The following is a 26181-nucleotide window of genomic DNA, read 5'->3' on the forward strand; positions in this document are numbered from 1 at the left end:
TTGAGGATTACCTGTATGTTTATTTAAGTATGTTGATTTTCTGGGCCTGCAACTCGCTGCTAAGAAAATCAATCAAGTAACAATACAACCATCCTTATCTTAAGTACATACAAGTATCCAAAACCTTATCAAAGAAAAAAATAAAATGATTATAATTGGGCACAAATCTAGCAATTAAATGTATTTCAAAGCAGAACATTAAAATATGGCTTTCCAAACAGGTTTAAAAGCACATTCTCTTGCTTTCGTTTAGAGCTTTTCTGAACTGTTGTTCAGATAATTGTTTAAGCTTAATATAAATTCCAGATATTCAGTGCTTTAAAAAAACAATAAAAAGAATAGCCCTCTGATGTTGTTATTGCCATCTCAAAAGACCAGTTAAAAGTCCTTTTTTCCAATAACCACCCCTGGCCATTCAACCTGAGAATTTCAATACCTCGTGCCTTAATATTAACACATTTATTTGTTCTTCAACTTGGCGTTTCAGAGCATCCGTACAAAATTATTCAATTGCAGTCATGGAAAAAAAAACCTCACTCATTGAGTTTATTTTTTTTTCTTTAAATGCTTAAACCTCTGCCTAGTGTTCTCTTTCTCTCTCTTTTTTAGGGAAAGCTAGCAGTGTAAAAACAGTTTGGCTAGAACAATGTTTTATTAGAATTATTTAACAAAAAATATTTAAGACATCTATACAATTTAACATCCAGTTTGACAAAGGAAAAACAAAAACCACAAGACTAAAATACAAAAAATTTTTTTTTTAAAAGTGCATTATTCAATCCAGTATTTTCACTTTGTCGTTTGTAACCAGGTATGAAAATAAAATCAAATAAAATCTGAATTAATGTAGCAGTTTGCACGCCTGCCCCTACAGTATTTCATACATCTGGGGGTTTGAAAGGAGACGTCTTAGCTTGACAGCCAGTTGAAATAAACCCAGTAGTGGGATTCAGCCAGTTCACACCAGTTTGGGAGAACTGGTTGTTAACTTTCTGAGCAGTTTGGTGAACTAATTGTTGGAAGAAATCATTAGGGCAGAGAACTGGTTGTTAAAATTATTTGAATCCCGCCACTGAATAAAGCCCATTGAATTTCAATGGGATTTTACACCGAATTCAGGTGTGCGTTGAGATTGCGGCCTGTTTGAAGAAAGAGACAAACTTGGCAATAATTTTTTTGCAACAATAAATTACTCATTGTTTGGCATTCGTGCATATTTATCTCCTCCTCTTAAAGCAAAGGTTTATTTATAGAAGTTACGCATCATACAGTTTTGGTAGATACACAATTCCCCCCCCCCCCGCCCCGAGTTGTGAGCTAAGTTATCCTGATTTAAAACTTCCAAACAGGACAATTTTTCACGAGAACACTTAAGGCCATGTTTTATTTGCTGATCAATGGACAAAAAAAAAAAAAAAGCAGTGAGTTTTCTTCCCACCCATTTCCCCCAGTTATTTCCTTGAAAGTCTGTGCTCGTAAAAATCACGAAAAGTTGGAAAGACGGAATTATTGAAACTTTTAAATATATTTTACACAATCTCAGTTTTGTACAAAAATACAAGTTAATTATAAACATAAAGCAATGATACTATTCGGTAAATCTTCTTTTGTGATAGGCTACTGTATATATATATATATATATATATATTTATTTATCTATATATATATTCTCATTTATTTATAAAACATCACTCTTCTCACTGAGATCCGGATCAGATTGAATCACGACTAGCAAAGGACTCTAGAATTACACGGATCAGGTTTTCTGCTGTAAATATTTCAATTTTAGACTGGCCAAAAATTAAGAAGAAAAAAATAATAGGGCACTGATGTCCATAAACCAACAAATAATTTGGCTAGGATGTGGCAAACACAAACACACAGATCTCTACAAGAAACCAATATCAGTACATAATTGTTGCACATATATCAACATGGAATGAAACTTTAGTGAGACGCCACAGAAAATTCACTTGTCTTCAACTTGGCATTTTGTCTGATTTCATCGAAGGAGTACATCTTCGTTACTACACCGTTTTTAAACACCGTGTGAAGGAGATCCTGCAAAAGAACACCATTTGTTATGGCTTCAGTAAAAAAAAATACAACATCAACCAAAACATTTAAGTGATTGTTTAGCCATTAGAGCTTTTTGTAGTGGTGCCGAAACGTGTGTGTGCTGGCACTCACAATGCAATGCGCCGTCCCCCTGTGCATGCATGTGCAACAACCCTGTCCCCTTACCTGCACTGTGCATGCACGCACCTCCCGGCTGATTTTCGGCCCGTTTGAGGCAGTTTTCACCTTCCTAGAAGCCCGAGGGAAGCTTCCACTGCCTTAGGAGGCCAAAAAACAGGCCTTCCGGAAATACCTCACCCTCCTGAGGGCCTCTGGAGCCTGGGGGAGGCCGTTTTTGCCCTTCTGGAGGCTCGAGGGAAGCCTCTGCAGCCTTGGGAGGCTGAAAACGGGCCCGTTTTGGCACGTCTGGTATTTCCAGAAGGCCCGTTTTTCGGCCTCCTGAGGCTGCAGAGGCTTCCTTCGAGCCTCCAGGAAGGCGAAAATGGCCTCAAACGGGCCGAAAATCAGCTGGGAGGCATGTGCATGTGCAGTGCAGGTAAGTTTGTCTGGGGGTCGCGTGCCTGCACAAATGGCTTAGCACCTGTGGCACACGTGCCGTAGGTTCGCCATCACGGCATTAGAGGATCTCATGTGTATTATGATTTTAGTTCGGCCTGCTTTACAGATAGTCCTTGACCAGGGCTGTCAAACTCAATTTCATTGAGGGCCACATCAGGGTTGTTTTTGACCTCAGGGGAGGGGCCAGGGTGTGTGTGGCCAACTGGACGTCACTTGTGTTGGGGGCACCTCTGCTAGTGAAAACAGGCTCCGGAGCTCCGTTTTCGGCTGGAATGGCCTCCTGGAAATGGCCACCAGTGGCCCACCCGAGCTCTGTTTTTCTCAGCAGAGGCACTGCAGGCCGGTCCTCCGCTGTTTCCAGGGCAGCTCCATGACCAGATCTAAGCATCCCATGGGCTGGATCCGGCCCATGGGCCTTGAGTTTGACACCTCTGTTCTTGACTCACAAGCTTTTGTTTAGTGACCGTTAGAAGTTACAACAGTGCTGAAAAAACTGACCTACGACCGTTTTTCATGCTTACAACCGCTGAACCATCTCCATGTCACATGATCAAAATTCAGACATGTGGCAACAGACTTATTTTGAGTCAGTTCTCACAAGTCAGCTCTGAGTCATGAATTCTGAGTCGCAGGTCGTTTTCAGTCAGTTGTCATGACTGAGTATGACTCATATTTATGATGGTTGAAGCAAAACTCACTTAGCAACTGTCTTGCTTAGCAACAGAAAGTTGGGGCTCAATTGCAGTCATAATTCGAGGACTACCTGTTAAGTCAATAACAGAATGAATGCCAGTTTCTATTAGTGTACAAACCAGGTATCTTCCTGCATACAAAAGAAAGTTAGCTAAATATTAAGAGGCAGAAACTACTGAAAATTGGGAATTGCTTTTCTATTCCCTAGGTGCAAAGTTATGTTTCCGTTGATGTGTATTTTAGAACAATAATATTAATAATAATAATTAATTATATAATTGTGCTGCGCATCTCATCTAGTTTGTGTTTTTGCTCTAAAGCCCCATCACAAGTTATTGATCTCTATTCCCTTGAGACCAGTGGTGGGATTAATTTTTTTTTTACTACTGGTTCTGTGGGCATGGCTTGGTAGGCATGGTGTGGCTTGGTGGGTGTGACTTGGCAGGATACTGCAAAATCCCCATCCCCACCCCACTAACCTGCTTTCCAGCTCCGTTCTCCTGTGCAGCGCAACCAAAGAAGACCCAGCCAATCAGCTGGGACTTGGCAGGCGGAGAAGAGATGAGGGCGGGGCCAGTCAGAGGTGGGATTTGCCGGTTCTCCGAAATACTCAAAATTTCCGCTACCGGTTCTCCAGAACTGGTCAGAACTGACTGAATACCACCTCTGCTTGAGACCAGATGGAAAAGGGAAGCATTTAAATTACCTGCCCATATTCTTCTAGATCCCCTTTGCCTTCTTCTAGTGTAACAAAGTCTCCATTCGGCGTTCTGTGTAAGGACAACCTTCCTTTCTTTGAACGTTTGTTTGGATCGGCGACGGGATCTTTGAAGACGTTCACCTAGAAGTCAAAGTTAAAAGGAATTCAACACCCACGCTGATTTCGGTGAGTTCCCGTATTAATTTCTCTCTCTTAAGTAAAGATTACATTTAGAGAACATACCCCCAGGCCATTAGTAACCACGTAGCTGCATTTGAACGAGCAGTTCAAGAGATCTCTGGTTAATTTCTGCAGAAGGGCTCCACCTGAGCCAAAGGCAATGTTTTCAATGCTCCATTTCTGCTTTTTCATGCCCTCCACGATCTGGAAATGACAGAAAACGCTTTTAAGCATTGCACAAGCAAGGTACGGATTTTAAATTAAGCCTAATGCCTCACAATGTACGTGCGCAGACTCTGTACTTTTTCAAAAAGTTAATTAACAGGTTACGCCATTTTTGTGGATAAATATTAACTTAACAAAAACGAAGACTGTTTTTTTGTTTCTTGCAAGGTACATTTATGCACAAACATTACATAAAGCTGTTCGTGTTTTTTTTTTAATAAGAAAAAGATAGCATCCTGTCTGATTCCTCTTGAGAAATATTCTGGAATAGCTAGGGGAATCCACTGTTAACAATCTTCCAAGGTCATGTTTGTGCAAGATGAAACTTTCCATTCAACCATCTTCTTATACATATGCCGTTTCTCCAAAAATACGACCTACCCCAAAAGTAAGTCCTAGCTTGATTGTTTTTACATGTGCACCCAATATAGGCCCTACCTCCCCAAATAAGCCCTAGTTAAGATCCCGCCCACTCCAGAGTGCACGGGTAAAAACTAAGCTAGGGTGTGTGTAAGTGTAAGGCAGGGTCTTATTTTGGGGGAAACATGGTAATCCAAACTGCCAGGAACGATTTTGAAAATGCAACCCCCTCCCCAGCTAAAAAGACAACCACAATGGCATCTATCTGTTCAAGGTTAAATAACATTTTGTACATGTCAAGTTACACCCTGAATAAGGTCACTGAGAAGCATCACGGAGCCTAAGATGGTGACCTTTGGCAGAGGATTGTGTGGGGCAAAGTCTTGTCTTCAAGAGAATTCAACCGTGCCTGCAAGTTTTTTTTGGGGTGGTGCTTTCCTACTTCCTGAAATTTACAGCAAAGAGGATGTGGTGGCGAAATTTTGTAAGATTTCATGCTACGTGCGGGATCTCGTGAGCTTCTGTACCAACTGAAGGAACATCTCCTGAATTGCTCCCCCCCCCCCAAAAAAAACACCACCACCCCCAAAAAAATCCCCACCAAAAAACCCGGCACTTGCACTGATTGAAAATTGAAGGAGAAATTGCCAGTAAAAAAAAAAAAAAAGGGGGGGGGGGGAGAGCAATTTTAAGCTTTTAGTTTCAGCCGTTCGGTGCAAATACAGCTTTTGAAGCACTGCACTATTAAGAGATAATGTATTTTCCTATTGAAACTTCAGAGAACAAAAAGAAATATTTCTCAAAACTTTCATAACATGCATTTTGTATAGGCAGCTATGAGAACAGAACCGCAAATTAAGGTATGGTTGTTTTTAATTATACCCGTGTTAAAAGGTAACTGAAGTACTTATCTAAAAATTAACAGAATGATAGAGTTGGAAGGGACCTTGGAGGTCTTCTAGTCCAACCCCCTGGCTCAAGGCAGGAGACCCTATATTGTACTGGAGGCGAGTTGGAAGCGAGGAGGCGCCGCCTCTTCGCAGGAAGCCCCCACTGGTGCTCCCCCCCGCCCCTTCTGCCCCCCTCGCCCTCCGTGCCCTGGCTGGTGCGGTTCTTTACTTGGGCAGCCAGACGCCCGCAGCAGCAACAGGCAGTTCTGCCCGGCTCTGCTCAGGTGTCCGGCTGGGGCTGTCAGGAGTTGCTACCGCCGGCGCAGCTTCGGCGGCTCAGTCCCGCGTTGCCTTGGGAAGGGAAAGGCAAAACCAGGAGCAGCTGAGCCTGAACCTCCGGTGCCGCTGCTGCCGTTGCAAAGCACCGCCGCGGCTCTTCCTTTTTGCCTTTCCCTTCCCGAGGCACGTGGGACTGGAGCCGCGGAGCCGTGCCGGCAGTAGCAACTCCTGACTCAGGGGGCCTCCGAGGGAGGGAGGAGGAGAAGAAAGGGGGAAGGGGGCGATTCCCAAAAATCTTGTGCTGACCCGGCCCATCTGTCAAATTTTAAAAGTGAATGCGGCCCCCCGAGCCAAAAAGTTTGCCCACCCCTGCCCTATATTGTACTGGACAAGGGGCTGTCCAGTCTCTTCTTAAAAAGCCTCCAGTGATAGAGCAGCCACAACCACAAAATTAATCTGAAAAGTCACACCTCTTGCAATGTGTTGATGTCCACACCGTCTCCTTGAATAATTCTGAGGTAAGGTGGCAATACTTTATAACCTTTTGAATTTTCTGTAATAGGGAACTTCTTTCCTAAAATTTCCAAAACCTAGGGAAAAAAGAGACAGTGACAGAGAGAGGGGAGGGACAGAGACAGAGAGAGGGAGACAACGAGAGAGAGGGGAGGGACAGAGACAGAGAGACAACGAGAGAGAGGGGGAGGGAGAGAGACAGAGGGAGGGGAGAGAGAGAAGAGAGACAGAGGGAGGGAGGGAGACAGTGAGAGGGGGAGGGAGAGGGAGGGAGAAGGAAAGACAGAGGGAGGGAGACGGGGAGAGAGACAGAGAGGGAGGGAGAGACAGAGGGAGAGGAAAGGGAGTGAGGGAGGGGGAGAGAGAGACAGATAGCGGGAGGGGGGGGAGAGAGACAGAGACAGAGAGAACCCGGCATAAATATTAGCAGATCAACCAATTATTCCATTAAATAAATAAACAAGGAGGACAACAAATTTAAAACAGAAGTTATATAACAAAAAGATCTAAAGGAAGAAAAATTCAAATCCGATCGCTGTATTAAAATTATTCTGGAAGGAACTTTTGGATTAAAACTTGCTGAAGCAAGATTTGCATGTAGAATATTGCTTCACTTTATGGCATATCTTTCCAGACTAGCCAGGTGGCTAGAAAAGATGATAGGAAATATCATGTAGATTTTAAACCTGAACTGTTTTTATTAGATATGTCAGAAAAATTAGATAAGAACCGTTGGCTGTGGAGGAAATTGGGGAAGGGCAAAGTCAGGCTGGACAGAACAGGGGGGAGGTAGAACAAGGGAGATGGGGTTCAGGTGAAGACCAAGGCCTAAGGTGCGCAGGGAAGAACACAGAAGAGAATAACGTGGGTGGAAGGAAAGGACCCCAATTCCCTTCACAAGGCACACCTGGGGAGGGAGTTTAAAGGAGAGGCAGTTGGGAGGGGCATTTGCCAGGAACAAATGCTGAATTCATCTAGTGTTGAGAGTTGTGGCCTGTATTCCTGGCATTCCTCCTGACTGTTTGAATTATTGCCAAGCTTCTGTGTGCTTATCTTGCCTTGCTGGAATTATTGATCACTTCTTGGGCTCATTATCTTGCCCTGCTGGAGTGACTGATTGCAGTCTGCTTACAGCATTTGGATTGGAGTATCTGCAGCCAGAGGCTGCTGCAGGTTCATGGGAGAGTTTTTCTCTAGGCCAGAGAGTAAACGGGACGTCGGGGGCAAAGTTGGTGCCAATAAAGGAACTCATATTTATTCTCTGGCTGTTGCCTTCATGCCACACCCTGAGTCACCATATACATGTTGTAACAATAGCGAGGATTATATTTGCACAATATTGGAAAAATGAAGAAACATGTGAGACAAAGAGATAATGAAGAAGACGCTAGACTGTGCACAAATGGATAGATTGACCCTGAAAATTCAGCAGAAAGAAGACACAGAATACTGTCAAACATGGAACCTATTTTACTAGTGGTTGGAAAAAAAGAGGTGGCAATTAAGAAAATAATCAAAATTGTTAAGCAAATTAAATACTCAGACAACACAATGTTTATTAAGCACTAAGGAATGTAATCAATTAAAAAAAATAAATAAAATTTTGGGGAGGGGGGAAGAAGTCTGCCTGAAGGAGCTACGCGGCCTGCGTTGAATTAGTGATTTAGCGATAATTGATTTTACTCTGCAATTTTGAAATCTTTTAACTCCGAGCCCTTTACCTTCAGCACGGTGTCCAGAGGATTTCCGGAATCTGGCCGGATAATCAGAGGCGCTTCGGCACTTCTTGACTCAATCAAATGCCTTAAATCCTCACCCCATATTTTTTCGCAAGCATTGTAAATGTCATAACTGTCGCTGACCACAGATACAGGCACTGAAGAGAAATGGGTCACGATATGTTCGAAAGCATCTTTTTCGTGATCTTTTCCCCAAGCTGTTATAGTACTGGAAGAAGGAGGAGATGATGTTGATTAAATTCGGAGACAATTTACGCCTACATCCTTTTTATATACTTCTGCTTGTGATCAAAAGTCCTTTAGATCAGGGGTCACCAACCTTTCAGACTTCAGGGACCACTAAATCCATAATTTTAAATCCCGCGGGCCACTAATACAATCTGCCTAATGACCGACGGGGTGGGCGTGGCTAGGTGGTCATGTGACTGGGTGGACGTGGCCAACTTCATGTCACCTGCATTGAGGGCTGGCCTCTACTCGCCCTTCCCCTCCCAGCCACTCCTTGCCTGTCCACCTGGATTCCCTAGGGCCCCAACCAGTGGTGGTATTCAGCCGGTTCGCACAGGATCGGGCGAACCGGAAGCAAGGATTTGACATGGGTCGTCGAACCAGTAGTAAATTCTGGCTGGCCACGCCCCTGACCTGGTTTACCCTCCCGCCCGATGCTCGCTCACCCTGCCCACCTGATGTTTGCCTAAGGTATTTCTTTTTTTTCACCACCCAACAATCGGCTGTACATACGATCAGCTGTGCCAGGATTCCCTTTGCTGAGGGCCCAGGAAGGCAAAAAATGGCTCAGCCCCCTCCTCCATTTTTTTTTGCCTTCCTGAGGCCCAGAGGAGCTTTATGGGAGCAAAAATGGCCCCCCATAGGCTCTTCTGAGGCCAGGAAGCTCCCAAAACGGAGCGTGGAGGGGTGCTGTGTGCCCCTCCATGCTATTTTTTTTCTTCTGAGCCTCAGAAAAGCCCTTATGGGGGCAAAAACGCCCCCACTAGAGGCTTCTCTGAGGCCCAGAAGGCCCAAACAAACGGATGGGGGGAGGCTGCAAAATAAAAAGCCACGCCAACCCAGTCACATGGCCACACCCCCAAGCCACGCTCACAAAACCGGTAGTAAAAAAAAAAATTGAATCCCACCACTGGGCCCAACTGTTGTTGGAGCTAAGCAGCCCCCAGGAGAGAGAGTTGGCAGAAAAACCTAACTCAGTTCAAATTGGATCTGACCGAGAAGCAGGCTCAGCAGAAGCACCTCACTGAGGACTAGGAGCATAGGCTTTCCAAGCAGAGGGAAGACCTGCGGGAGTGCAAGGCCAGGTCCCGGCACCTGGAGGCTCAGCAGGCTGAGATGGTCAGCCAGTTCCAGGCCATGATGCTGTCCCGCTGGAACGAGGCCCTCCAGCGGTGCTTCTCTCCAGCCTTTGTCCAAAGCCCCACACCAGGAGGCTGAAGCAGACCCCAAGTAGGGATTCCTGCCCCCCTCCGAACCCCACAAAAAGACCCCAAAGGGGGAGACTCTCTGCAGCAACACAGACATTCATTGCACGTATCCGGCCCAGGTGCCGTAGTTTGAGGATCCCTGATTTAGCGCAATATAAAAAATGCAAATAATTTTTCTGCAGACCACCAAAATTTTCTCACAGACCACCAGTTAGTGACCGCTGCTTTAGGTAGCAAACAGTGAGTTTTTTTCCCCTCTTGGAGCAACTTTAGATAAATGTTTTCATTCCTGTGAGAGTGTTAAAAATCTTCACTGCCTAATGGAAGTTTTCCATCACTCCTTTTTCAAACAATTGGCCCCTCTGTAGATGGATTAATTATACTTAAACCATCAATTTCTATAGAGTAGTATTGATTTCCCAAAAGAACTTAATGACAGAGTCTCAAAAGAACCTAATTAGAAAAATAGAAACCTTGGACTAATACTCTACCCGTAACAATTTTTATTAAAAAATATAATCCAAAAACATGGCCCTGCTGCATTTGAAATGAAAACAATATTATTTTTATTACAAATTATGTCTAAGTGACTTGATCGATTTCCCAAATGTAAGGTGTCGGTATGAATTAATTCAAGGAGTTGAATCTTTCATTAGTTTTTAATGAATTTATAACACATCAAACAAAAGCTGCAAAAAAACTGAATGCTGCTAAAAGTTATTAGTTGGTATCAGAATTGCTGATGAACTGCAACTATGTGGCATGTGTGGTGTTTGTATGTGTGAGTATTATGTGTGACTAGATAGAGAAACAGAGATAGTAGAAAGAGAGATATACAGATGATATATAGAGGCAGAGAGAGAGAGATACAAGAGAGAGAGAGAGAGAGAGAGAGAGAGAGAAAGGATAGAGAAAGAGAGTGCAAAAGAGGAGAAAGGACAGAGAGAGAGAAAGGAGAGAAAGAAAGGAGAGAAAGAGAAAGAAGAGAAAGGAAGAGAGAAAGAAAAAGGAGAAAGAGTAAAAGAAGAGAGAAAGAAGAGAGAAAGGAGAGAAAGAGAGCAAAAGGAGAGAGAGGGAGGGAGGATAGCCCTTGTCTATGGAGATTCACAGTTATCCTGGTCATGGTTGTCACCTGATGAGGATAACCAGAAGAATAGGTTGCTATATCCAATATCAATAAAACCAACCAGATACCTGTGTTCAGCAGCTGGAATGGAATAACCTGGGACAGGGTCTTTTGTGCCGTAATATTTCTTAATTAAAGCAATTCCTGCTACGGTATCCGTGCCTTTGAAGTTCACCAAATGTGCCGAAGCTCCAATTCCTGCAGTCTGGGAAAAACAAGATTTCTCTTTTAATGAACATTACAGTCATATTCAGCAGCCCCTTTCTCTGGTTTTACAGTATGCCATCTAAAAGGCAATTCAGACAGTCTTCAACTTATGAAACTTCTACATGCGTAGAAGGTAAAAAATATTGGACAAAAGTACACACGTGATTGGAAAAAAATGATAAAGCAACATATAGACCTAAAACCTGAAATATTTCTTCTAGGGATGGTACCTGAAAGTTACAGTAAAGAAAAAAGTGTATTTAATTATCCATATATTAACTGCAGCTAGAATCGTATTTGCTCAGAATGGGAAAAGTGAAAAAAATCCCAATAGAGGAAAACATGATTAAGAAAATATTAGAAGGTGCAGAGATGAATAGATTAACTTTGGCAATTAAAGAAAAAAAAAAACTGAATACTGTATGGTGGCTAACAGTTCCTGTGCCAAAAATTGTGTGCGTGCTGGGGTGCCAGCACCCAGAAGGCAATGCGCCCCCCCCAACCCGTGCATGTGCGTGCAATCTCCCCACACACACCCCTGCTGCCCCCTTACCTGCATTGCACCCCACAGCTAATTTTTGGCTGGTTTGAGGTCTTTTTCGGCCTCCCAGAGGCTTGAAAAAGCCTCTGCGGGCATTGCAGACCGAATAATAGGACCGTTTCGTCACTTCCGATATTACAGGAAGTGATGAAACGGGCCTATTATTTGCCTGCAAAGGCTTTTTTCAAGCCTCTGAGAGGCCGAAAAAGGCCTCAAACTGTCAGATAATCCAACTTTGCCCCCAATGTTCTAGCTGAGAAAAACTCTCCCAGGAGCAGCCTTTGTCTGCAGAGAATCAAGTCCAAAACATGGTCAACAAAAACTGTAACTGTAAGTCCAATCAAGGCAACACGAGGTAATTAGTTTGGCAGGGCAGGAGAAGGAATTCCAGATGTGAAGGCACGGCAAAATTCAGCACCGTTGGAAAAACGCCAGGATCATCACAAGACTCCATGGTTTGGGTTGGGTTGCAAAATCTCTGAGGATGCTCCATGCAAAGTGGCATGCCAATGTTTTCAAGAGAAGTTAAGCAATCGAGAACGTTACCTCTTGTGAAGACACCCCTCGGTAACCGAAATCATGAAGTTTGTATTCCAGTCCTTCTAAACTGCCTGAGGTCTCCAGCAAGTATTTTGCCAGTATCTTCTTCTGTTCCCTGGAGTTTGTAGCGACGGTGATGGGATACCATGACTGAACAAGAATGGTCTAGCAAAAGAATAAGGCACACCCATCAATAAGATAAGATAACCTTGTTTTGTCACTTTTTTTCTGTGAGCACACTGGCACACATTACAAAATGAAATTCTGATGCCTGCTGTCAAAAGAATATACTCACACACACACACACATACAGGTCTCAACTTATGACCACAATTGGTTATTGAAAACTGGACATTCAGATGTCTCAAATGATATAACTCCTGGGATGGTGAACCTATGACACACGTGCCCGAGGTGGCATGTAGAGCCCTCTTTGTGGGCACGCGAGCCGTTGGCCCAGCTCAGCCATGCAGGCGTGCGCGTGTCTCCTACCAACCAGGTGGTCTTCGGGGCTCTGCCACACATGCATGGGGCACAGGTCACGCATGTTGGGGTTGTGGGTGTATGCACGGGAGGTGTAAGGGGGAGTCATATGTGTATGCGTGGGGGCGCATGCACATGGGGGCGCATGCATGTTGTATTTTGGGGGTGCACGCGTGTGCATACACACGCTTTGGGCACTTGGTGCCAAAAAGGTTAGCCATCATTGGTATAAGCTCTCTTGCTCAAGCAGGGGGTTGGATTAGATCAAGGCTCTTCAAACTTGCCCAGTTTAAGACTTGTGGACTTCAACTCCCCGAATTCCTGAGCTAACATGACTGGAGGAGGAATTCTGGGAGTTGAAGTCCACAAGTCGTAAAGCAGTCAAGTTTGAAGACCCCTAGAATAGATAGAGATGTGGAATAGATGGGGGGGGGGGGAGAGAGAGAATAGATAGATAGAATAGATAGATAGAATAGATAGATTGAATAGAGTTAGGATAGAGAGAGAATATAGATCAAGGGCCTTCAAACTTGGCAAGTTTAAGACTGGTGGACTTCAACTCCAAGAATTCCTGAGCTAACATGACTGGAGGAGGAATTCTGGGAGTTGAAGTCTACAAGTCTTAAAGCTGTCAAGTTTGAAGGCCCCTGGATTAGATGATCTCCAAGGTCCCTTTTGTTCAACTTTATTTCATTGGTCCAGAGAGTGGAGGAATTCATCCCATCTCTGCCTAATTATTATTTTTAACACCTCCATCTTAGTTTCCATTAATTCATTTTAAAACTCCCCACTACCCACCTCAATCCAGTTTGTTAGCCAGTAACAGTTCGGATCTGTGTTTTCAACTGTGAAAAGAACATTTCCTCTTGGAATGACAAATCCCTCAGGAACAGCCTTTATTTCAATAGGAAGACGGCCATCGTACTTCTATCATGTAAAAGAGAAACAGAAGGATGATTTTGAAAACACTCAAATACCACCCACCATCTATTTCGCTGGATAAAATTAGGGTTTAATATAAAGTCCAGTTGCCTCTTGGATAAAAAAGCATTTTGGGACAACCATGACCTGGATGATGGAGAATCTTCATTAGAAGTCGTATTTCATATGAACAATTGGCCAGCATATTCAACTCAACCTATTCCACAATTTTTCTACACAGAATATTCTTCGTATTTGACTTTTAAATTCACATTTGCAATGTGCAAAGCACGCTGCTTTATCCACAAACTTTCTATAATAATAATAATAATAATAATAATAATAATAATAATAATAATAATAATAATAATAATGATGATGATAAGCATCTCATAGCCCTATCTAATTGAAAGATAACCTCTGGCAGTTTTATACTCTTTTTAATAAGAGACTGTCTTATTAAAAGCGGGACGCAGCGTTCTACTAAATGCAAATATTGATTCAATTTGTTTTTACCTCAAGAATATAGTTCCATCCCGTTTCATTGAAGACGTCGTCTTGAAAATGTTCCTTGTATACTTCTTTGGCTATTTGTATTTTCTCTTTGGTTACCACTCTGCCTATGAAACAATTCAAACTGTATTATCTACTCAAAGAAAATCTGTTTCAGGCACTGAGTTATCTATTCTGCAAGTTGGTTTGACAATACAGTGTTTATGTGTGTGTATTTTAAAATTAAATAATATATCAAAAAATATTATTACTGAAGACTATAATTATGTAGATTTACTTCTGATTTTTCTCTTTTTAGATATATATATATGTATGTACTTAAGTGTTAATATGGCATTTTTCTCTTCTGAACCAATGACCTATATACATGAATCACTTTTTACCAATAATATTAAGGCACTGTGAAGTAGTATTACCAATACTATGAATAACTGTCAAGTATTAATTGTACGTATTGTACTGTCAAAAAATGATTCTGAAAGATACTGACACATCTTCTATGATAGAAATTTTTGTAAATTTTTTTAATATTTTGAATTTTTGTAAACTTTTTAATATTTTGAACTTCAATAAAGTATTTTTAAAATTAAAAAAATATTATTACTTCTGATACTGCTGTTTTTGGAGAGATAAATTAGGAAGCCACATATACCTTTTAGCAAACAGAGAATTGTATTCATCCACTTTTTTACGACCTTCCTTGCCACAGTTGTAAAGTGAATTACCGCAGTTGTTAAATTAGTAACACAGCTGTTAAGTGAACCTGGCTTCATTGATTTTGCTTATCAGAAGGTCGCAAAAAGAGGACCACGTGTATTTAAGGCCAGCTTCACAGATAAATGCACTTGGCACCCTTGGGGGGGGGGGGGGGGAGATCACACGTGGCATGCAGATTCCAGTGAAACATTTCCTAAGAGAGTGCAAAGCTGTTCTTCATTTCTATTGCTTAAGATCTTGCTATTTTTGTGGATTTTAGTTCTGCGTTTAACACAATTCTTCCACATAGACTAGTGTCTAAACTTCTGGACCTTGGGCTTTCTAATTCAATCTGCCTTTGGATTATGAATTTCTGATTACTTGATCAAAATTCAGGTGCTTGACAATCGGTTCACATTTATGACGGTTGCAATGTCCCAGAAGGTCATGTGATCCCCTTTTTGCAACCAATTAAAATCAATGGGGAAGCCAGATTTCACGTAACGACCGTGTTAACAATTGCAACTATTCATTTAACAAATGTGGTAAGAAAGATCGTAAAATGGGGTAAAGCTCACTTAACAAATGTCTCATTTAACAACATAAGTTCTGGGCTCATTAACCGAGTAATCGTGGGGGGATGATGATGCCATCGGTTGCAAGTGTGAAAAATGGTCGTTAAGTCCCATTCTTCAGTGCTGTTGGAACTTTGAACAGCCACTGAACGAACTGTTGTAAGTCAAGGACTATTTCTACAATATAATGATGTAACATAAACACAGAAAGTATGTATTGCAAGTATGGAAGTTTAATATATCTGCTTAAGAGCCTTTTTTAGAAGACCTGGAATAAGCTTCTTCCTCAACTTTTTGGAACTGCTATTAGAAGAATGAATAAACATGAAAAAGCTAAGGCATAATTGAGTCCAGATCTTATGTTTATCTAAGCAATTAATTCAGGATAAAACAAGGGCAGCACATATTCAAGGACAATTCGAGAATTCTTTTATGAATTTATCCTTGATACAAACCCAACCTAGGACATTTCAAAAATTATTCTTATTTCAGCAGAGAAATGACAATAGGGAATAACGATGATAATATGGAAAGGCGGCATTTGAAAATATAGGAGGGTGGGGAAAAAAATACCTTGTAAGTATTTAATAAGTGTGTACTGCAATCCATAAAAAACAGTTTCCTCATATTTGACCTTCCTTAATTTGGAGTTCTCCGTCTTCTTTTCACGACATTCAAAGTAGGAATAAACTTTGCTTGTGTTGGGTGGATATTGCTTGTAATGCGTCACCTACAATAAGATAACCCTGAGTTAAGAAAACATTTTGGTCCATAAGAAGAAGGGGAAAAATTATCCAAATTTAAACCGTGGTGCTATAATCATTTCCACTCCCCCCCAAGAATTGCTTTGACCTCCTGCTTGACAAATTTTAGAAGCAAGGAACATTCATCGCTCTGTTTCAATTGTAGGCTGGCAATTTCGGGGCATCCATTCTGCTTTCCCATTTTAGATGATTAGGGGACTGGAGGTTAAAACATATAAAGAATAGTTGCTGGAATTGGGTATGTCTAATCTGATGAAAAGAAGGACTAGGGGTGACATGATAGCAGTCTTCCAAAATCTCAGGGGCTGCCCCAAAGAAGAGGGAGTCAAGCTATTCCCCAAAGCACCAGAAGGCAGGGCAAAAAGCAATGGATGGAAACTAATCAAGGACAGAAGCAACCTAGAATGAAAGAGGAATTTCCTGATAGAGAGAACAATTAACCAATGGAATATTTTGTCTCCAGAAGTTGTGAGTTCTCTAACACTGGAGGTTTTTAAGAAGAGATTGGACAACCATTTATATATCAACCAATGGTATAGGGTTTCCTTCGTACCTGAGTACGAGGTTAGACTAAAAGACCTCCAAGTTCCCTTCCAATTGTTATTCTAATTCCATATTTTTTATACTATTCTGTTCTATTCTATTTACATTCCATATTTTCTATTCTTTTTTTCTTTTCTATTCTATTCTAAATTCCATTCCATATTTTTTATTCTATTCTTTTCTATTCTATTTTTATTCCATATTTTCTATTCTATTCCATTCTATGTAAATATTTGTTACTGTGGCTTATACACAACAAGACCTTGCCACAATTGAAATATGAAACTGACCAGGATTCCAGGTAAATGTGAAATGTGACAGGCATGATGGAGTCTCATTCTGCAGCTTCGCAATTAGATTTATTAGTAGAAGCAGCAGAATGCTTTTAGAAACAAAAAAACTGCATTCAAGTGCAGGTTATTAAATAATACATTGGGTGGAACTAGATACGATATTATCATGCCATGTACCCACGTGTTTCTTATTTGCACTATAAATCTCAAAAGCTGTCTTGTCAATAAAAAGCACCTTTTAATCTCTCCCATATATGATATGCTTTCTGATAATACTGAATAGCAACAGTATATGTAAAAGAACAAAAAGATGCAAATATATTTGTATTTTCTACAATAGAAATGATATAGGCTTTGATACAATAAGTGAATAGAAAGCTTGGTTTCAATGGTAACGTGATCGTATTTAAAGCTAAACAAATATTAGAAAAGGGGCTTAGTTAAAAAAAAATAAGGGCCTTTTGGCTCACAATTTAACCGAGAATTTTTCCAGAAAATGATTCAGATAACCTTCTATTGGCACATTTTGTTTAATCATCCGGAAAAATCCAAACTTTTCTTTTCTATATATCCAGAATGTCTATACGATGACAAAAACGTTTTATTTCCCTTACCTGAAAAACTAAAGCTGTAGATTTAAAAAGTTTTAAAAGTCAAAATTTCCTTTTCACCATTTAGGCTTTTAATATTTTTTTTAAATTTTTTACTTTTGCATTTCTGTCAGCATGAGCAATGAATTAGCCTGGTCAGTTTCACTGCTCAGTTTCTGATACACCAGCACAATTGCTGTAGTGCATTTCCAACACTGCAAGACAACATTTGATAAGGCACACAGTTAAAAGAGCGAAAATAGAATGAATCCCATTCTTGGGTCTAAAACTCCTCAAATGTCTGATTAAAACATACATAACACAAATGACAGCATTGCACGCATTTAGTTCGGATACAAAATTGGTAGTATCTAAAATAGAAAAGAGGGGTTACTCACTGTGTTGTTAATTACATAACCGAAAGTTTTAAAATTCAGTATTAACCAGGCACCCTGGGTGCTGTTTTTGAGTGTTTAATATGGCTCATGCTGCCATTATTTTTACTTAAGACCATCAACCCTGGTCCTAAGTATAGGATGACCACAATTGAGCCCAAAATCTATCTCACTAAGTGAAGAGTTTGTTAAGCGAGTCTTGCTCCCATTTTACGACCTTTCTGTAACTTTGAACAGTCACTAAGTGAACTATTGTAAGTCGAGGACTACCTGTGTCAATATTATGCAACGGGGATGTGTGAGCCCACCCTCTGCATTTCTGTTTGTAAAATGCTAGTTGCCTATGGAATTGCCCCTTCTTGAGATAGCATATTGAGGACCCAAGGCTGATACATTTTGTGCATCTTTTTTTGGCTGGTTCTTAAAAAATGCATCTCTTTTAATATCAACCTCCCCCAAAATATTAACTCTCCCAATATTTGTTTTTAAAGAATTGCTTTTATTCTGCTTTATTCCCAGATTGTAAATTTGCAACTCGGCAAACTATTTGAGAACTTTAAAAAAATAAAAGTCAAAACATTTTGAAATAGACATTTAATTCCAAAATCTAACCTAACATCTAATTGGCAGTATTTATGGCTTCCCCAGGGAGTTTTTGTCTTCTTAAGTCAATATAGGTTTCTTTACATAAAACAAAGCTAAAGATTGATCCATATTTCCAATCAATCTGATTTAAATACCTTTTTTTGGGGGGGGGGATTACTTTTCTATGCAGGTATCAACATTGTTATTTAAAGCTTATTTGAGACCTTCCTCTTAAGATCTTTTAAAAACTTGGTCAGATTAAGTTTTCGAAAGCTATTAAAAAAAATAGCCACTGGCCTTCAGAATCTGCAAACGTGAGAATGATTTAAATAAAAGATAATCCTTGTCATTTATTTTGTTCATCCCTATTTTTATTTTAGATTTAATTTTCAGGAAAATATTACCCAGTTGGATCTGCAGAAAAAATGATTTCCCTTGGTCTCTGTATAAAAGGAATTTTAACTATTTTGTATCACAGTTGTAACTTATGGTAACCATTTGTGTTTTTGATGTAACTTATAGTTGTAACACTAGAGCAAGGGGTGGGCAAACTTTTTGGCTCGGGGGCCGCATTGACTTTTAAAATTTGACAGACGGGCCGGGTCAGCACAAGATTTTTGGGAATCGCCCCCACCCTTTCCCCCCATTCTCCTCCTTCCCCTCCCTCGGAGGCCCCTGAGTCAGGAGTTGCTACCGCCGGCGGGCTCCAGTCCCGCGTTGCCTCGGGAAGGGAAAGGCAAAAGGAAGAGGCACCGGAGGCTCAGGCTCAGCGGCTCCTGGTTTTGCCTTTTCCTTCCCAAGGCAACGCGGGACTGGAGCTGCGCCGGCGGTAGCAACTCCTGACAGCCCCAGCCGGACACCTGAGCGGAGCCGGGCGGAACTGCCTGTTGCTGCTGCCGGAGCACCGCCGGGTCGCCTCCTCCAAGCAGCCCGCCCGCCCGCTGGGCTTCCCCTCTGCCGTGCGGCTCGGGGCCAGGCGCGGCGCCCGCGAATTAAAAGGAAGCCGAAAGTTGCTGGGAAGTTGCTTGGGTTTCCGGGGCTTCCAGGCTTAAACTTTGCACAGGCAAAGTTTGCAGGAGGGAGCGTCTTCCCGCCGAGGAGCGGGAAGGGTTCTGCCCAGTGGGCGGGCTGCTTGGAGGAGGCGACCCGGTGGTGCTCCGGGTTTCCCCTCCGCCGCGCGGCTCGGGGCGAGGCGCGAGCGCCCACGAGGAAAAAGGAAGCCACAAGTTGCTGGGAAGTTGCTCGGGTGCTGGGAGCAGGCTTTTAAAGTGCCGCCCGAGCAGGACCGCCGAGCCGGCAAACGGGGCACCAAGGCAGGGCAAGGCTCCACCAGCAGCGGCCTAGCTTTAGGTGGCTCCAAGCAGCCCGCTCCAAGCAGCCCGCCCGCCCGCCCGCCGGGTGGAACCCTTCCCGCTCCTCGGCTGGAAGACGCTCCCGCCTGCAAACTTTGCCTTTGCAAAGTTTAAGCCTGAAGCCCCGGAAAAAAAGGGGGATCAGCGGGACTCACCTTCGGAGAGGTCGCACTCGAAGGTGATTTCGAACTCCCAGCCGAGGCCTTTGCAAAGTTCTTCTTTTCTTTCCTACCCCGAGAGCGCTCTGCACTGTTTTGCAGCTTTGGGGGCCACGCGGCGCAGGGCAATATATAGCTATTTTTTTTCAGGGGCGGGCCAGATTGGACAGACCAATGGGCCGGATGTGGCCCGCGGGCCGTAGTTTGCCCCCCCCCCTGCACTAGAGACTGACTAAATATACCAGGGTGTGTATTAGCGGAACTGAGCACAACAGTTTGTATCAATATAAAATTACACAAATAACCTAAATATATATACACATATACTGCACATATCGGGCACAATATGCCAAATTACTGCTTCTTTTCAATACCCTTTTCATAACCACCTGTCCAGATAGCAGATGGTGACTATTTTGATAAATGGTTTTAAGTTTTAATCTACTTTGGAAGGGACAGGGTGTTTAAAAGAAAATTTAATATTATGAATCAAGACATATTATGGGTTTTTAACCAGCACTCTTTTCACAGGCTACTCTGGGGTAAAAGATTACAGAGTAAAATACGGCAGCATCCAAAGAGAAAATAGTTTTATTTATTGGGAAAAGCAATTTTGCTTTTAATAACTATACGTGCAGACAAAGAGCAAAAGGGTTTCTTGCTTACATCAAACTTTAGTTTAGTCATAGAAACATGTGCTTTGTATTTTAAAAAAGGGAAAAACTCTGTAATGTCTACAGCTTCAGACTATCTATTTAGCTTCCTATTATGGCTCCCATCATCCCCAGCTTTCATGGTTGGGATAAGACTGGTTACTGTAGCCCAAATATTCACAGGTCATAAATTTAGAGCAGACTACATACATACTACCATACTGTCGGTTAATTTTAGTTTTTAAATATAAGTGTATCACACTTCGCTGAGGAACTATATTTTTACGATTTCTTGCCAGGAAAATCCAGTTCAAAATTAAGCACTCATGGCTGTACTTGTTGACTTGCCACAATTCCTTCACCTACTTCACATACACAGATCCCTTTACAGTATTCCGAAAACATCTGGCAAATTCACCTTACGCTGAGAAACCTGAGCAGGATTCATTTTTCATTTTCCCCAAACCTTCTCTTATACAATTGTTTTCAGAAAACTGCAGAACTGGCAGAAAAAAGGCAGCTCAAAACAATAATTAGGAAGATAGCTCTGACTACCAGGTAAATTCTGAATTTATTCACTAAGAACACTGCAGATAGGCTAAAGTAGGCCAAAGCTCTGGTCTCTTTCTCCAGAAGAATCTATATTCATAACAAGAAAACAAGGATCTATGTCAGGGGTGGGCAAACTTTTTGGCTCGGGGGCCACATTGACTTTTAAAATTTGACAGACGGGCCGGGTCAACACAAGATTTTTTGGGAATCGCCCCCCCCCTTCCCCCCCCTCTTCTCCTCCTTCCCCTCCCCTCGGAGGCCCCGAGTCAGGAATTGCTACCGCCGGCGCGGCTCCACGCGGCTCCAGTCCCGCGTTGCCTCGGGAAGGGAAAGGCAAAAAGGAAGAGCCGCGGCGGTGCTTTGCAACGGCAGCAGTGGCACCGGAGGCTCAGGCTCAGCGGCTCCTGGTTTTGCCTTTTCCTTCTTAAGGCAATGCGGGACTGGAGCCGCACGGAGCTGCGCCAGTGGTAGCAACTCCTGACAGCCCCAGCCGGACACCTGAGCAGAGCCCGGGCGGAACTGCCTGTTGCTGCTGCCGGAGCACCGCCAGGTCTCCTCCTCCAAGCAGCCTGCCCGCCTGCCGGGCTTCCCCTCCGCCACGCGGCTTGGGGCCAGGTGCGAGCGCCCGCGAGTTAAAAGGAAGCCGAAAGTTGCTGGGAAGTTGCTCGGGTTTCTGGGGCTTCCAGGCTTAAACTTTGCACAGGCAAAGTTTGCAGGCGGAGTGTCTTCCCGCCGAGGAGCGGGAAGGGTTCCGCCCGGCGGGGCGGGCTGCTGCTGGAGGAGGTGACCCGGCGGTGCTCTGGGTTTCCCCTCCGCCGCGCGGCTTGGGGCCAGGCGCGAGCGCCCGCGAGGAAAAAGGAAGCCGCAAGTTGCTGGGAAGTTGCTCGGGTGCTGGGAGCAGACTTTTAAAGTGCCGGCCGAGCAGGACCGCCGAGCCAGGAAACGGGGCACCAAGGCAGGGCAAGGCTCCACCAGCAGCGGCCTAGCTTTAGGTGGCTCCAAGCAGCCCGCTCCAAGCAGCCCGCCCGCCCGCCAGGCGGAACTCTTCCTGCTCTTCGGCCGGAAGACGCTCCCGCCTGCAAACTTTGCCTTTGCAAAGTTTAAGCCTGGAAGCCCCGGAAAAAAAGGAGGATCGGCGGGGACTCACCTTAGGAGAGGTCGCACTCGAAGGTGATTTCGAACTCCCAGCCGAGGCCTTTGCAAAGTTCTTCTTTTCTTTCCTACCCCGAGAGCGCTCCACACTGTTTTGCAGCTTTGGGGGCCACGCGGTGCGGGGCAATACGCCACGCCCAGCAATTTTTTTTCAGGGGCGGGCCGGATTGGACAGACCAACGGGCTGGATGTGGCCCGCGGGCCGTAGTTTGCCCACCCCTGATCTATGTTCATATGTAGACCAGGGAAGTCCAACACTGGCAACTTTTAAGACTTGTAGACTTCAGCTCCTAGAATTCCCATGGCTGGCTGGGGAATTCTGGGAGCTGAAAACCACATTTTTCCAAGTTGTCAAGATTGGACACCTCTGAAGTAGTCCCTTTATATATTTAACGGATCCTCTGCATTTTATAAAATTGAGAAAGAGCTCAAAAGGTTTAAAGGAGGATCAAGGAACAAGGAGGGCCTGCCAAGCAACATCCAATTAAAAGACACAAATATTTTCTCTTGAGCTTATGTATCATGAATTCTTGAGCTTGCTCCAAAATCCAGGATCTTAGATTATGGCTTAATTATACATAACAAGCTTAATTAGGCTGATTTCATTTGGAATTATTCAGTGCATTTTTGATTATCGCCCTCCTGTTTATTTCCTGTATTTTTCTCTTCTCAATTAATTCCTTTTAGTATTTGGGATTCTGGCTTTATTTAAATCAAGGGTCTTCAAACTTGACAAGCTTAAAGACTTGTGGACTTCAACTCCCAGAATTCCTGAGCTAACATGACTGGAAGAGGAATTCTGGGAGTTGAAGTCCAAAGCTATCAAATTTGAAGACCCCTGTTCTAAGGCAAGATTTGGGTATTAAGAAAGCACTATGATGATCTGCCTCTTCTTTTGCGGTGTCTTTCTAAGCAAGACTGTTTGGGTTTTAATATTGTTTTATGATCCAGTGATAAGAATCTCTGGTAGTCTAGGTGGATTATGGCAGTGCATAAATACACCGAGCTGGGAAAAGGAAAGGTGCATTTCCTATCAACCCCCCTACCCAGATATAGCTGGGGCTTTCCAATACTTCCACCCACAAGCCGGACAGGCTAGGTTGTGCCTGCAGAAGGAAATCTATCCTACTAAAAATTTCCAAGAGGTTTGTGAGTAAGCTTTAAATCATCATCCCTTGCAATTTGCAACAAAATCCCAGTGAAGTTTGCTTCTGAAACTATCGGTTGGTTATCTATCTACCTGTCTCCTCCAGTCCCTGTCTATCTATCCATCTCTCTATCCATCCATCTACCTATCTTCCTTCCTATCATCCATTCATCTTCCTTCCAACCTCTATCTACATCCATCCATCTTCCTTCCTATCTACCTCTATCTATCTATCATCTATCTATCTATCTATCTATCTATCTATCTATCTATCTATCTATCTATCTATCTATCTATCTATCCATCCATCCATCCATCCATCTTCCTATCTACATCAATCTTCCTATCTTTATCTATCTTCCTTCCTATCTATCTATCTACATCTATTTTCCTATCTACATCTATCTTCCTACCTTTATCTATCTTCCTTCCTATCTACATCTGTCTGTCTGTCTGTCTATCTGTCTGTCTATCTATCATATCTATCTTCCTACCTTTATCTTCCTTCCTTCCTATCTCCTTCCTACCTACCTACCTACTCCAAGTGAATTGCTACCCCAATTTTTTTTTCTGGATGGATTGGGACACCAATACCCACTACTTACTTCTATGCTGCTTAAAAATCATGGAGGTTATTCCTTAGCACAACACATGTAACTGAATGTTGAGAAAGACTGCATTAGAAGTTTAAGCACAGGCCACCATCTCAGTCAAGCAAAACTTTCCTGCTTCCTTTGAAGCATTCAAGCTGTAGATTTGCATGTTGTATAACTCCTAGCCTCAGGGGCTCCTTGGCATAACTTGGTAAGATTCTTCTGTGGATATATGAAATGCTTTCTGCATTAGCAGTTGCCCCTCCTCCTGTAACCGAATAAATATCCTGGGAGTTCAATATATAAACTCTTGTATAATTATAACGCAGCACATAAAATCCACAAACGCAGCCCACCAAAAACCCTAATGATTAAAAACAAAAAAAGCCCTCTGCTATTCAATATTAAAAATCAATTTCATTTTTTGGTTTTTTACCTTCATGCAAATTAATTACATTTTTGGAAGCCCTGCTGGTTTGACCTGGCTAAAAGCTACACCTGCAATTTGAAAAATACTAAGCAGCTTTGATGAGACTTTTAAAAAATTCTTCCTTCTAATCTTCCTCCTAAAATTCTTCCTCCTAATGATTAAGAGACGGTGATACGATGGAGAGCAAGCAGGGAACTTACTGCAGCTTGCAAAAATCAGAAACCCCCCTCGTGCTAAAGAAAAAAACCCCAGGGTCAGCAGCTTTAATTTCTCTTCGCAGGCAACTCCAAAGGAGTCCTTTGGACCGTAATTCAAGGCTTTAATTCCCTTTGCACCAACCGAAGCGATGGAGGGGGGGGGAGTGGAAAGAATTTTATGTTTCGGTTTCCCGGGAAAGGAGGGCCTTAAGTTTTTATAAAAGGCGGTGTGAGGTTCTCTCAAGCATCCTCCCTGCCCGAAGTTTCACTTTGCATCTTGCTCAATTGCCTGTCTTCTTTCTCTTTCTCTGCGTACTGTCCATGCATGCCACAGTTGGAAACTTCGCAAGGCGAAGGGGTTGGGGGTTTGTGTGTGGAAGGAGCCGCCCCCACTGGGTTTCCCGCTGCCCTGCACTCCGCTTTAGGTCAAAGGACGAGCCCGGGATCCAGGTCCCAGGGATCCATCTTTGCAAACCCAAGGGAGGCGGAGGGGTGGGGGTGTCATGTCGGCTCGGGTTGCAATTGCAGGGCCAAAAGCGGGGGAATTGGTCCAGTCCATCGTCTCTTCCACCTTCCTCTCCAAGAAAGTTTCTCCAAGGAGAGGCCCCCAGCCTCCAGGCTACCTGCACGCGCGCCACCCAGCCTCCCAAAACACTCCACCTCCCCAGTTTCTCCAAGGGGGGCTCCCCAAACACCAGGCTACCTGCACGAGGCCCCCCAGCCCCCAAATCTCTCCTCCTCCTCCCCAAATCTCTCCCCCAACTCCCCCCTCCTCCCCAGAGTTACTCCAAGGGGGCTCCCCAACCTCCAGCCTACCTGCACGTTCCTCCCCCCACTCCCCAAGGGGAGGAGAGTCTCCCCACCTGCGGCTACGGGGAGATTGGGGGGAGGGGGCGTTTAGTAGAGAGGGACCAAGACCCTCGCGCCTTGGATTCCCGAGCGGGCGCCCCGCTCTTTCCTCCCCAGCCTTTAGCGACCCCTTTCCTTCCCCCCCCCCGCACCCTTTGCAGTAAGCAAGCCCTGCCCAACGTCACACCCGTCGCCCCGGGCACCCGGAGGACCCCCGCCCATGCCCCTCCACCCCGAGATCGGCCTGGGGTGGGGAGGGCAAGCAGCCCCGGCGGTGGAGTGGAGTGGGGGAGGAAGAGGAGAACGCAGCTGGGCACCCCAGCGTGGAAGGAGGGCCAGGCCGGCTAAGGGGAGGGAAGTCATGGAGGGACACCCCCCTGTGTCCCACGTGCGCCCCCTCCCCGCTTTGATTCGCCCCCCCACCTTCCCCAACCTTGTAGGAGTCCGTGGCCAGGAGGATGTTGAACTCGGCTTCGAGCGCGGCGCTTTCCATGCTGGCTGGGGCCCGAAGGGCAGCGTCGGCGGTGGGGGGGGGGAGAAGCTGAAGGGCACGCGGCGTCCAAGGCGTGCCTCGCCGGCGGGCCCCCCACCCGACCTGAAAGGCGCAAAAGCGGAGCAAGAAAACGGGCTCTGCCGCCTCTCCGCTTTGCCCACCCTCCGGGATGGCGGGGGCG

The 26181-nt window shown here is 43.9% G+C and overlaps 1 protein-coding gene across 1 annotated transcript; it reads right to left on the bottom strand.

The window, feature by feature from the left end:
- On the bottom strand, positions 1 to 26181 carry NAMPT (nicotinamide phosphoribosyltransferase). The gene is made up of 11 exons (XM_087967809.1): positions 25941 to 26181; positions 15828 to 15984; positions 13987 to 14090; positions 13348 to 13476; positions 12073 to 12231; positions 10847 to 10983; positions 8199 to 8424; positions 6435 to 6554; positions 4274 to 4414; positions 4037 to 4171; positions 1 to 2061 (listed from the first exon to the last, which is right to left on the bottom strand). The coding sequence occupies exons 1-11, from the start codon at positions 25998 to 26000 to the stop codon at positions 1948 to 1950; spliced, it is 1482 nt and encodes a 493-aa protein (XP_087823935.1). The 5' UTR covers positions 26001 to 26181; the 3' UTR covers positions 1 to 1947.

Source organism: Notechis scutatus, chromosome 6 (genome assembly GCF_049901735.1).
Source record: "Notechis scutatus isolate UNSWTSFEM ecotype Mainland chromosome 6, rNotScu1.2, whole genome shotgun sequence".
Classification (NCBI taxonomy): Eukaryota; Metazoa; Chordata; class Lepidosauria; order Squamata; family Elapidae; genus Notechis; species Notechis scutatus.

Coding starts and splice junctions, on each gene's coding strand:
- NAMPT (XM_087967809.1), bottom strand. CDS start 26,000: ATGGAAAGCGCCGCGCTCGAAGCCGAGTTCAACATCCTCCTGGCCACG. Junction 10,984..12,072: donor GAGGGGTGTCTTCACAAGAG/GTAACGTTCTCG, acceptor TGTTTTTCCCAG/ACTGCAGGAATTGGAGCTTC. Junction 6,555..8,198: donor CTCTGGACACCGTGCTGAAG/GTAAAGGGCTCG, acceptor TTTTTTCCCTAG/GTTTTGGAAATTTTAGGAAA.